Source organism: Salarias fasciatus, chromosome 15, assembly GCF_902148845.1.
Source record: "Salarias fasciatus chromosome 15, fSalaFa1.1, whole genome shotgun sequence".
Taxonomy (NCBI): Eukaryota; Metazoa; Chordata; class Actinopteri; order Blenniiformes; family Blenniidae; genus Salarias; species Salarias fasciatus.
The window spans coordinates 963,852-977,491 of NC_043759.1; the positions used below are offsets into that span (position 1 = coordinate 963,852).

Consider the following 13,640-nt stretch of genomic DNA (forward strand, 5'->3'; position numbering starts at 1 on the left):
AGCTAAGCACACCCCTGCCTATGTCCAGCAGACACCCAGTGTCCTGGAGGAAGTCCAGCCCCAGGATGCAGCAGTCCTGAACATCTGCCACCCAAACCGGATGGTGGACACACAGGCCTCCCACACACAACCACAGGTACCCCCTCCCCGCCGTGGGGGCCAACTGGCCCGTGACCGTGCGGAGCTGGACTGTCGTGGGTTCGAGTTGGGTCCCCCTGGGCAGAATGTCTGGTGTCACCAGCGTCACCGACGACCCCGTGTCCACCAGGCCCACAGTCGGTACCCCCTGGACAGAGACAGCTCCATGGCAGGAGCCCCCGCTTCCGGAGCTCCCACGAACCCACCCCACCACCACCGGTGGGACACCGCCATCGTCTGCTTCTGGGGGGATGGAGCCCCTCCCCCCTGGCTGGGCCGTTGGGCTCCTCCCACTGGTTGACGGGTGCAGGTTAGCGGAGTCGGGGTAGCGGCGACGACGGTGGTCCGCATGTCCCCGCCAATGCGGACCCAGCGCCGTTTCCCTGCTCTCGACGGGTGTTAGGGCATTCTCTGCGGATGTGGCCAGGCTCACCACATCTCCAGCAGACCCGCACTCGACCTGGGCCTGAGCCCGGCGGGCCCTGCAGAGTCACTGCCCTCAGCAGCTCCGTCATCTCAGATGCCCAAGCCGGCGTTTCCTCACCAGCTGGGCGCCCTGACACAGACCGCACCAGGTGAGCCCCTCCTTCCTGTCCACCGCCACCGGCTGCACTCTCCAGGCTCTCCCTCTCCACAGCGGCCTCCAGTGCCCCCTGCAGTGACTTAGGGTGCAGGAGCTGTACCTGTATACGCAGGCTAGGCGGGGAGATGGCTCCGATGAACAGGTCCGTGGCCAGCTCGCTTCGTGTATCCGCGGACAAATGACCATATGCGCGCTGCACCTGGCCCTCGATGTCATTAGCCAGCCCCCGGAGTGACTCTCCGGGTTTTCTGCACCTCCCCCTCAGTTCATTTTTTAACAACGAGGGCTGCGACCACCTCCCGAACCTCCTCCCGAGGGCCCCCACAAGGGCATCATAACACTGTCTCTGAGCAGGGTCGAGAAGCAGCAGACAGGACAGGGCATCTCCCTCCAAGCACAGAGCCAACTGCAGCGCTTTATCTTCTCTTCCCCACTGTCTAGCATCGGCCAAAAGTTCAAATTGAACGTGAAATGATTCCCAGTCCGACCCACCGGAGTATTTTGGCGTCCTCACCGAGTTAGCCGACGGTGGCGGAGGCGCGTCGCCATGGCAACCGCCCGACGCCGAGGAAGCAGCGGAGGATAGCGGTGTCGTCCCGACGTCCCCGCGGATCACCGTATCACTCATGCGTGGGTGGGAGTGCGGCTGCTCAACGATCACACAGTCCAGAGCTGCGTCTCGCGGCTCGGCTTTAATCTTCGCTCCGGCGCTGCTAAACATGCTACCAAACTGATAGCCTGAAGCTAACTGGCTAGCGGTCGAGGCGTGATGGGATCTTCTTACCGCAACAAAGTCTCTCGTAAGTTTTCCAGTCGCAACTTTTTCTTCTGACACCAATGTAGCAGTCCAGGAAAAGGAGGCTCAGACGTATATCCAGTTTGTGGCTCGTTTATTAGCACAAGTGGTCCAGTTAAAGGCGTTTCAGTACATGCGCGTCGCTTGCGCCCGAAACAGAGCAACAGGAACTAACTTTCGCCCCGGAAACCCCCCTACCCCAGAGTCCTTCCACAAAAGTTCCAGGGGAATCCGCCTCTCAGGGAGGCCCACTATATAAGTCCGCTGCAGCAGCCGCTACAGTATTATAGGAATCGTAGTCAAAGCAACACCGGTGGTCCCACGCATAATAATCCACCGCGTGCGTCTCATATGCACATCTGTTCTGCAGGTGTGTGTGCCAAATCATCCGTGCTTCCACATCTGCCTGGGACGCTGCGCCACAATCCTCTTTTAGACTGTCACTGGACAAAAACCCACTGATTCTGAGAGCGGGATTGTTGGTATCGCGAGAACACAAGATCTCGCGGGAATTGCAGCATCTATCAGTCACACAATCGCTGGCAAATCAAAGAAATAAATCCAGAGCGATGAACTTTTTCATACTCAATTCATCAGACACGCATTACACTTTGCCAGCAGTACGTGTTGAGCTGTTCATATGTACGGAGCCCCGGACATGACATGGTAAAAAAAATTTTTTTTTACCATGTCATGATGCGAGTGGAGGGAACCAATCAGAGCAACAAACCATCAGACTCTCAACACGACAAATTATCATTTCATTCCACAAACATCATATGTGTAATTCAGAACATAGAATGACCGGGACCGACCGGGAAATAAATGTTTCGCTCTCTTTCTGTCACCACCCTAAGCGGATATGCCGACGGCGTTACCTAGGCAACGGGAAACGCCAGTGTTTTTCAGATTTTAAAAAAATAACCTTTCACTCATTGAATTAGAAAGTGAAAAATCAATATTGAAAACAAAAAGGACCAAGGGAATAAGATAAAAGCTCAATATTTTTTTGCAGGCTGGACCAATCAGACACGTTGCTGTTAAACATGAGGATTATGGGTATTGTCGTCCTTCTCCGTGATGTTACATTGACAATAAAACGTGTTTTCTTAAAATAGAGTTGATATTTCAGGGTGCTTTTTGACTCAGCAGAAGCTCAGACCACTGCTACACAGTCTGCCTCGGATGGCTGCACTGCTTTGGATAATAATCACATCTTTCTTCAGAATATCGATCAGTCTACATTTGCACTTCCGGGATCTCTGAAACGGCACCCACGGAGCGACGTCGTTGAAGGTGAGAATGTGTGTCTCCACCACGCCACGGATTCTAATTGACTTTGAGTGGAGACTGCATGCGTGGTGACAGCACGCATTTTCAGCACTTTGCGTGAAATAAGCAGCAATCTGGGACCCTCTGGTTCTAACAATGCGTGCTCATTTCACGCATTTGTGTGAGATCAGGTTGGCAGTGCGGCTCATTGTTACCGGGGCAACCTAAGGCTACACACGGTGCTTTTTTTTCCCCAGTGTAGTGTAAAATGGACGGATATCTTTCGGATGAATATGTTGTGGACGAGAACTTTGAATGATTTTCTCTTTAGCAAAAGCAGCATAAGCATTTCGTATTGGCAGTCGAAAAAACACACACACAACACTGCGGCTTCCATAGCTCTCGTCACACTACCGGCTAGACATATAGACATAGATATCTAGATGTAGGTGTCTAGATACGCGTGGACGCCAGGTAGTACATTCAAATCGAACATATATCTGCATATATGACATATCTCGCGACACCGGACTGTCGTGGAGGAGAGGCGTGAGCGGACCATGATGAAATATTGGTGAAACTAATGAGTTTTTGGATGATAGGAGTGGCTATACAGAACTATAACAGAAAGAACCCTGATGGGACAAATGCAGCAGGTTATGCAGTCGTGACAAAAGACAAAGTCCTTAAAGCAGCCCCCCCCTCCCCGCCTCTTCGGACAGCCGAACAGACATACAAGCTGTATGGCGTGGCAAATGAGGGCACCCCAGCGCTCACACCACTAACTTGATATGGAAATGAGAGCAAGTCTGGAATACTGACGAGTTTTTTTTGTTTTTTTCCACATCGGATTAAAACACATTTGCAATCATGTCGGATTCTTCTTCCAATCATCCACAAGAATACGATCCGGAAAGTAATGTCTGTTTATGCAACAGAAACACATTTGAATGGGATAATCAGCAGGTTACCTGTCCAGCAGAAACTTCCCCACGTCGTGATCAATCCTAAATCCCTTTTGTGCTTTGAATGTCCGCCACCTCGTAAAGGAATCTCCGAGTAAAACACGGGTTTTGCCCTTCTTTTCTATGGCCTCTCTTCTATCCTCTGTCATTTCAAACAATATTCTTTTTTTGTGGCTGCAGTGGCGATTTTAGGGGGTGGCCTGGGGTGGCCCGTGCCACCCCTGAAATCTCATGGTAGCATATGCTTCCAGTACTCCTAACCCTAACCCAGTTTTTTTTTTTTTTTTAAAGAATCTTCTTGCGTCTTCCTCTATTTTTTTTTTTAATCAACATTGTGGAGGAGCATATTTTGATAATACAATACATATAAAACACATCAAAACTAGCTGGAATTAATGATACGGGGGTATTTGGGGTGAAAATGATTAATTCGTGCACTGAGTACTGGGAGCAATATCTGATGGCGTGCAAGTGAACTATAAAAATTTGCTCCTGCATAAAAGTACTGATAAAACATCAAAACAAGCTGAGATAATTACACAGGGCTATGATATAGGATGCTGGGACATATAAATTCCAGTTTTATAACACAAAGTACTTAAAGGGCAACTCCGGTTTTTTGACACCTGGACCTTATTTATAGGTGTGTCATGCTCATTTACTCACTCAGACAAACATCGTGCAGCTCGGAGTCCTTCAGAAGTTATTTAGATCCAAACGATGTAGCCGCACTAGCGGGGGCCACAGCAATGGAGCATTCGCACTGGACATAATCTCTGCAAAGTCGCTCATTTTGGCTCTATTTTTCCTCCATCGGCGCTGGGGTGCCTTTCGGTCGGAAGGGGGGCCTCCGGCGGTGTCCCGCGGCCTGGCTCGGAGCGCGCATCCGCCGGGGAGCAGAGATACGCTTCCTCCCGGCGAGGAGAGACATCCAGCGGCCGCGCGTGAGCCGTGCGTCTTCGCCGGAGCCTCCGTGGAGCAGCTGAGGGCCGTTTTCCAACTCGGCTCCTGGAAGTCAGACGCCGGGGCACCGTGACAGCCGAGGCCGACTCAAAGTGCCTCTCTGCTGGGGAGAGGAGCGCCGCAACGTTCCCACCCGAGCTAATTGTGGCTAAGTTAGCGAAAACTGTCAGCTCTTCAGATGACCCACCTGAAGACGGTAGACGAGCTGACTTTATGATAACACTGGCGATGGATGAAGAAATACAGCCGAAATGAGCGACTTTGCAGAGATTATGTCCAGCGCTAACGCTCCATTGCTGTGGCACCCCCGCTAGTGCGGCTACATCTTTTGGATCTAAATAACTTCTGAAGGACTCCGAGCTGCACGATGTTTGTCTGAGTGAGTATATGAGCATGACACACCTATAAATAAGGTCCAGGTGTCAAAAAACCGGAGTTGCCCTTTAACAGTTCTCTGAGAGCTCTCCTGTCCTGCTCACGATGCTCACTCAGCGTGAACTCCGACAGGGAGCAAATAATTATGGGTGTGACTTTAATGACGTGGAACGCATGTGCAAAGCCGCAAAGTAGCAATTTCTGATGGGTAGTGTACAGCTCTTCTCCTATAGGGCTGCTACACTTTGAGTCCTTTGAGGGTGTGGAGGGCGAATCGTCTTGGACCCGTGCCCACACAGCGAGTCAGTCAAATCAAATATCACGCTTTCGCCGTTTCGGTGCGGTGATCCATTTATTCTCTTTTGGTGCATACACACATCCACCGTCCGCACGCCGCGTAGAAGCAGGAAAGCTTACACATACAGTTCAACTTCCCTAAGCCGGACACACACCATCAGACACGGTGAAAGACTGTTACCTGTCCCTCTATGCACACCTCCCTAATCACTTGTGTGCTCCTAATGTACCTCCCCATGCTGCTCCCCCTGGCGGTGGATTAAAGAAATGATAAATGGCTCCAACAGGTAGCAAAATCTGACAGAACACCGGCGCAGAGCTCAGAGAGGCGGACAGAGCAGCGTGGGACACCCGGAAGTTCTGACTCGCGGTTGATTGTTTACCTTCCGCTCCCAGAATGTGAGCATGCGCAGTAGCTGTCTGTGCAACAGCGCCGCCTGCAGGACCGGAGGACCGATCAGAGCCAGAGAAACTGAGAAGAGTGAGAACACGATGAAGGCATGAATCCAAGAGAACAGATCAGCGTGAGGAACCTTGATTTGTTATTGAAGAAAATCCCAGATTATTGTCTGATTTCTGTTTTAAGTAAGTTTGAAAACGAGTACGTCACGTGTTCTCCTGGTCTTCATTCAGAGGTTCTGCAGGTTTCATTTACATGTTCTCCTGGTCTTGGTGGTTCTCCCTCAGGGACTGTCACATCTTTATCTGAGCTCACAGCTGGATGTGAGAACTACAGGGTTTCAGTTTGAGGAGGAACATCTGGACAGAACGGTTCTCTGAAGCACTGAAGCAGAACAGAGTAAATCCAAGGAGCCGGTTCTCCTGTTGTGTTCTAGATCCATGCGAGTGTTTCTGGGAGGTGACTTTGTTCTGCTGGTTCTTTGGGGAACAGAAGGTTCTCCAGTCTCTTTGGAGCCTTCAGCCTGTGCAGTGAGGATGATCCTGATCCAATGTGGATCTTTAGTGGTGAAACCGTGTTCTCCCCCGAGAGGACCCGGCAGCTGCTCCACGCTCCACTGACCCAGAACGTTTTATATTCCCGCCGGCTGCAGAACAGCGGCTGTCCGAACGACAGGAGTCTCCGGGACGAGACGGACAGCAGACAGACATGTTCCTCATCGCCCTCATGGCCGCCGTCCTCTGGTCGTCCTCAGGTACGGTTCTCACGGCCCGGCGCCGTCCACGTTCCACCCGGTGCTCACAGTGTGTGTGTGTGTGTCCTAGAGGTCAGAGGTCGGGTCACCGTGGTGCAGCCGGCGGCGGTCAGCGCCCCGGTGGGGGGTTCCGTCGTCCTGAGCTGCGACGTGGAGCCGGAGGTGTTCGATAACATCCGGATGGCCTGGTACTACCAGCAGGCGGGGGGAGGCGTCCCCCCCCGCCTGCTGGTGCTGCTGGCCCGCCAGCGAGCCGACGGCCTCCCTGAACGCATCGTCACCGGCGGCAAGAACCGCCGGTTCCACCTCAACATCACCGACGTCCAGCCGGAGGACGCCGGAGTTTACTACTGCCAGAGCTACCACTACAGGGACCGGCAGGACCTGTTCCCACGGCGGGAGGGGGCCGCACAAAAACCTGCTGCTGGGTGGGGTTCTTCATTTGACACTTCGTTGTTTTCTTCTTCTCTTTTGATCAATAATCAATTATATTATATACAGTACATATAAACATCTTTTTGTGTTTCTCACATTTTCTATAATATTGTACATGTGTGTCTGTCTCAAATTTAAATTTATTTTTCTATGTTTGGCTTTTTAAATTTCAACTGTGCTTCTGAAACTCTGCAGTTCCCCTACGTGGAACAAATAAAGGACTTTACTTCAATTCAATTCAGTTCAACAATCAGCTTCAATTCAAGTTTTCAGCATTTCAGGAGCTTCAGGAATCATCGTCACGGAAACAGATTTGAACACCAAAGCTTTTATTTTGAAGGTAAAAAATAAAGAATCAGGTCCTGCTGGGCCGGGTCCTGCCGGATCAGGGCTGCTGGCACTGCTCCCTCCTCAGGGTCTGTCTGACGGGGGTCTGGGAGCCCTGGCTGGCCTGGCAGGTCACAGAGACCGTCTTCCTCCAGTGGACTGCTGGGATCTTCAGGGTGCTGGTCCAGGTGTAGAGGCCGTCCCCCATCAGGGTCCCGGGTCCAGAGACCTCCTCCAGGCCGCCGCTGCCGCCGCTCACCTGGAACCCGTCCACCTCCCAGTGCAGGGTCCAGTCTGAGGGGAAGCCCCGCTGGGCCAGGCACAGCACGAAGACCTGGTCCTGCTGCTCCAGGGCCGAACCATCAGGGGGCAACACGGTCAGGGATGGGGGAGCAGAACCTGAGGACCAGAGCCAGGACCAGGACCAGAACCAGAACCACAAACAGAACCAGGAAGGATCCTGTTACTGAACGTCAACAATCACTGACGGCTTTTCCAGAGAACTTCAACACTCAGACTCACAAACACACGAGGACGAAAAATCTGTTTACTTCATGTTCACTGAGAAAGGAGGGAGAGAGCGAGAGAGGAGAGTGAGAGAGCGAGAGAGGAGAGAGAGATGAGAGAGGGGAGTGAGAGAGGAGAGGGAGAGAGAGAGAGGAGAGAGAAGAGAGTGAGAGATTAAAGAGAGAGGAGAGTAAGAAGAGAGGAGACAGAGCAGAGAAAGAGAGGAAAGTGAGACAGGAGAAAGAGAGAGAGAGAGGGGAGAGAGAGGAGACGAGCGAGAGGAGAGAAATATAAGAGCATGATATGAGAGGAGAGACGCCTCCCTGGGGAGGAGTTCCGGGCATGTCCCACCGGGAGGAGACCCCGGGGACGACCCAGGACACGCTGGAGAGACCATGTCTCTCGGCTGGCCTGGGAACGCCTTGGGATCCTCCCGGAGGAGCTGGAGGAAGAGTCTGGGGACAGGAAGTCTGAGCATCCCTGCTGAGACTGCTGCCCCCGCGACCCGGCCCCGGATAAGAGGTGGAAAATGGATGGATGGATGGATATGAGAGTGAGAGCAGAGAAAGAGAGGAGAGAGACAGGAAAGTGAGAGGAGAGCGAGAGAAAAGAGAGAGATGAGAGAGAGAGGAGACGAGAGAGGAGAGCGAGAGAGGAGAGAGAGGAGCGGGAGAGAGGAGGGAGAGAGAGGAGAGCAGAGCTCTCATTTCTTGCTTTCCTCTCTCTTTCCTTCCAATTCAATTCAATTCCTTCCTCTCTCACTCTCCTCTCTCTCTCTCCTCTCTCCTCTCTCTCTCTGAATCCTCCTCTGGGTTCAGAAGCTGAAGCTGATAATAAAATGTTCCAGAAAGAGAAACTTGCCTCCAACGTCCAGCCTGGTTCCAGGACCGAAGGTGAACCACAGTGACTCAGAGAGCCTGAGGAGCCGTACAAGAACCCGAGAGCAGGAGAACCCAGGAACAGCTGGAGAACAGCTGGAGTCACAGTCCAGCGAGCAGGAACCACGTGAGGAACACATGTGGAGACCCGGTCTGGACCATTGGTCGTGTAAATAATGGATCCAACATGTGACTACAAAACATCAAGCCAACCCGGAAGTGTCAAAAACTGTCAATCTCACAGTGTCCACCAGGGGGGGCTCCAGAAAGGCCGTGATTCCATGAACTCCAGGTCAAAATGAAAGATCAAAAAAACTGATCGGCGGAGTTTCTACAGCTCAGAGTTGTTCTTTTCATTGCATTTCATCGTCCTGAACAGGGATCTGAAAACATATCAATATAGAGTGTTCAAGTTTTCATAATGAGGGGGCGGGGCTACGTGATTGACAGGTCTGCCCTGTAATGATTGACAGATCCTTCCAGCGGATTTCAGGAGGTTTACATTAAAGGTGCATTAAGGAGTTTGCACGTTTTATGCGAAACAGCGCCCCCTGCAGGCCTTGGGCGTAACTGCAGCTGAGGTCTGTGCTGGAGCTGCAGTGCCAGAAGCTGGTCTGTTTTTACTTTCTGGAAGATCATCCTCAATACTGCTCAATTGTTGCTCGCTAAGCATCTGGCGGAGTAATGGCGGACAAAACGAAACCTAACTCATCAGGCCAGCCGGAGCGCGCATTACGTCACATCATCTCAAATTCTCCCCAAAAAAATTCTGGTGCCAGACCAGCACTGCAACTTTCAAATGACAATTTAGCGCTGTTAGCGGTACTTACAGTGAACATGTCAGGGCACATTGTACACACCATTGAATATTTGTAACATATTTATGGTGGAAAATAAGTATTTTTGAAGTTGAAAGACTCCTTAATGCACCTTTAAGGATCTGTCATTAAAATTAAGTTCTCCCATGACTGTTATTTTCCACAGTGACTCAGTTTGTTGACTAGTTTTAATAAGTTGTTGATTCATTGTAACCATGACTAGTTCCTGGATTAACGACTCAAAAAGACCCTCAAAAGATTCTGTTATCCAGCTTTTTCTGTAATTTTTGCATCTATATATAGTATTAACAGTGAATATGACGTGTTGTGTTCACCAAAACAAATCATTTTTCGGAGGTGCTGGGAGAAAGCAGCGCCAGCAGCCAGAGAGGAAGCACTGTTCGCGCTGGCTGGCCGTGCTGGAGACAGAGCGCCGCTTGCAGCTGCTGTCAGTGCCGAGCGGCGGCCTGGCGGCGCTTCCCTCCATGAACCCCCCAGCCTGTGAATCCCTGAAAAGAGCCAAGATGCTGCTAGCTGCCGGCATGTTCCCGGTGTTGCTTGGGGTTCTGGTCAAATGAATAAACACTGTAGACGTTATTATTGACAAGTGATATGAAAAACCATGGAAGCAGTTTACACCAAACCATGACACAGTCCTGGGCTCTCAGTCAGCCCCGCCCCTTGTCGCTCTCTGCCCCCCGCCCACACACACACACACACACACACACACACACCCGCTGTCTTTTTTTTCGTCTGTGGCTCCAGAATTCCATCATGTCAGCCTCCGAGCTGGACTCATTTGATGATAACAGAAACAAACGGGTGACGACAGGAATAGTTGCCACTTGGTCTAGACCCAGTCTGGACAACGTCTAGACCCGGTCTGAACTCTTGACCAGGTCTTGACCCGGTCTGGACTCTTGACGCAGTCCAGACCCTGCCTGGACCCGGTCTGGACCTTGACCCAGTCTAGACCCGGTCTGGACCAACCTGGTGCGTGGAACATGGATGGAGAACCTTCAGCTGTCCCATGAGGTCCCTTCAGACCGTTTGGCTTCTACACTGATTTGACTCTGTGTCCTCTGCTGGTCCAGGAACCGGGGGAACCAGGAGGAACCGGGAGGAACCGGGAGGAACCGCTGGAACCAGAAGAAAGTGGGAAAATCCAGGAGGAAGCGATTGGATCTGGGGGGAACCGGTTCTGTTTTTCATAAAGTTCTCTGCATCCCAGTTCTCCAGTTAAATCCTGAGCCCAGGAGAACTGGGCTGCAGAACGTCTGTGGGGTCTGAAGGTGTTCCGTTTCCCTCCTGAAGGAAACCAGCAACCGTCGACTCACCAGCTCATTTCCTGAACATCTGTTCTTCTGAAACTGTCGAGAACAAGAAGAGACCCGAGAAACAAACCTGACTTTGTTCCTTTCAGCAGAATTTGACTGTGGTGAGAATTTACATGGAGGGGCCCCTCACCTTCCTCATCATCATCATCATCATCATCATCATCTTCATCATCACCACTTTTGCTCTGTTTTCAGGTTTTCTTCTTTGCATAACAAGGATGCGGAATCAGGTCGCCGTTTATACCTTTTTATTAATCAGTACACCAACTTCCACGGACCGCTGGAGGAGAACTCCAGACACTTACTACACTACCCATAATGCCTTGGGTGCACCTTCACTACAACAGCCTTAGTTGTACAAAATACCCAACTAGAAGGAGCGTGTGTGTGTGTGTGTGTGTGTGTGTGTGTGTGTGTGTGGGGTGGGGGGGGGGGGTGGGGGGGGGGGGGGGGGGGGGGTGGGGGGGGGGGGGTGGGGGGCCTGAAGTGTGTTCATGTTTTACTCACCTTCTGCTCCTGAGCCCAGGGGTGGTGTCCACTGCCCGGCCATAAGATTCCCCCAGGCTCCGGACGCCAGTGAAGAAGGTTCCGGACTGGCCTGGCATCTGGACTAGAGGATCATATCGGGGCTCAGCATTCTTCAAAACACTGTTTCAGATCTGTGAGGTTTTGTGTTGAATTAATGAAAGTAAAACAAGACGAAGACTGAATGAATCCCGGTGACTGATCTCCTCCATCACGGAGCGGTCCTGGTCCTGGTCCTGGTCCTGGTCCTGGTCCTGGTCCTGGTCCTGGACTACAGCTCATCAGAGCAGGGAGCTCATGGTGCAGAACTCCAGCTGTGTTCAGGAGGAGTCCATGAAAAGGTTCAGCTTCACACAGTGAGTTTTAATTAGCTGTTAGAGGGACGATGGGGTCGAGACAGAGCTGAGAGAGAAACAGGAAGCTGTGGTTTAAAAGCAGCGTTTGATTGGTTGGGGCCGGTTGTTGCGGCTGTCTGGTGGCGGTGGGGCGGGGGCTCCAGGGGGTCTGGGTCGGTGGGTGCCGGCTCATGTCTGTTTGGCCGGGGTGTTCTGGGGTGGGTGTGGCCGGGGACCCTGGGCCCTGGTGCCTGGGAGCTGTCCCCTTCCAGGAGGGTGGGGGGTCGGCCTGGCTGGGGGGTGGGGGGGGGGGTGGTTGGCTAGGGCGGGCTGCCACTGGCCTGGGTCTGGCTCCAGGTGTGAAACCCAGCTTTTCAGAAAACCTCCTTCCTGGAGAAATCCCTCAGAGCATGTTTCTCAAACCTTTTGAACCAAGTACCACCTCAGAAAATACTGGGCTTTCCAAGTACCACCGTTATGACCCCCCACCCCAAAAAAACAATGAAACAAACCAGAGACTGGAGATCCATCCTTCCATCCATCTTGTACTGCTTTTCCAGGATTTTTCACCCTCAGAATAACTTGTTCATATCACCACAACCATCCTGATGTCAAACAGAACGGTCACATGATCAGAGAGAGAAGCAGTGAACTGAACTCTGAACCATCATGGAGCTCTTCATTCAAGCTGCTCTGCAGACTTTTGGCCACCAGGTGGCGCCACAGAGGACGGTGTAGAGACGCTTCCATCCAGGCTTCAGAGCTTCAGAAAGCTTAATTTGTCCATCAGGGTTAAAAAGAGCTTCACTTCCAGCCTGGCAGCAGACTGACAGACTCAGACTCTCAGTCAGACTCTCCTTCAATCAGTCCAGCTGAGACCAGACTGGTCCAGTCAGGACCGGCTGGGCTGGACCAGAAGACAAACGACTGTTTGAAATACAGAAAATGAACCTTCACCTAATTTCAATAGAATAACTGGATATAAGTTCAAAGAAAATAATGTGGAAGTCATCAGAGATGGATGTTCTTCTGTTATTGTGCCTGACAGAGTAACCTCTATCCGAGCAGCTCCGACTCCAGGACTGATCATTCCATCCAAACACACACTCCTCATTGCCTCCTCTCGTCCTGATTCCTCTGTAACTCACTGATATATCAACATGTCCTAAGTTGGAGGGTAGGATCTTGATTCTATACTTGGTATGAAAAATGCCAAAACAGCTGAATTCAGATTAATACCATTTATTCAAGTATAGCCAGATGTAACGTTCAGCGCTGGACCTTATGGGGAAAAACACACAGGACAGTCCCCTGAGTATTCCACCCCAAAAGGATCCTGATCATTCATGCAACAGAGCTTTTATTCCATGTTCTTCTGGGCGGAGCCCTGACAGATAGGTTGAACTTCATTTGCATTTGGGCAATTTGGTGTGGATGTCAGCTGCCAACCGAGAGCTGACATCTTTATCGAGTGTGTCTGAGACACTAGTGTGTGAGTGTTGGTATCTCCGGAACATCTCAGAAACTTGGTGCACTTTTCCCAGGAACAAGTGTCACAGTGACCTGAGGTGCAGTTAATACAGCTGATCCCTTCACTTCATCATGGCAGTATTGGTAACAAAAGTATATACCCAACAACCCCCCCTTTGATATGATTTCATCATATCACTCAAAAAAATGAATATATGTGAGTGTGTGTGTTGATGTGTATGCCAAAGGACGTAAACTAGCCTGTCATCGATCCTCCATGACGTAGTACCGCCCCCTCTCGGTACATTCCGATCTCAGACAGGATCCCTCACCAGTCTCAAGGCATCGGCCGCCATGTGTACGCATGTTGAAAATGTAACTAAGAGCAGCAAGCGTTTTTCATTGCTGTCTGTCTGGGTAAAACAGAAACAAAACAAAACTAGCAAGCATTCTTCATTGCAATGT

General features: G+C 51.3%; 1 protein-coding gene and 1 gene segment (V, D, J or C); one reads left to right on the forward strand and one right to left on the reverse strand.

Moving 5' to 3' along the window:
- The first annotated feature begins 224 nt into the window (after positions 1-224).
- Positions 225-7,195, forward strand: LOC115402249 (uncharacterized). Its single transcript, XM_030110762.1, has 5 exons — positions 225-275; positions 566-713; positions 6,442-6,543; positions 6,614-6,971; positions 7,174-7,195. The coding sequence occupies exons 1-5, from the start codon at positions 225-227 to the stop codon at positions 7,193-7,195; spliced, it is 681 nt and encodes a 226-aa protein (XP_029966622.1).
- A 131-nt stretch (positions 7,196-7,326) lies between these two features.
- Positions 7,327-9,294, reverse strand: LOC115402454 (Ig kappa-b4 chain C region-like). The segment is given in 2 exon segments: positions 7,327-7,704; positions 8,674-9,294. Coding segments are annotated over 2 exon segments (498 nt in total).
- Between the last annotated feature and the right edge of the window lie 4,346 nt (positions 9,295-13,640).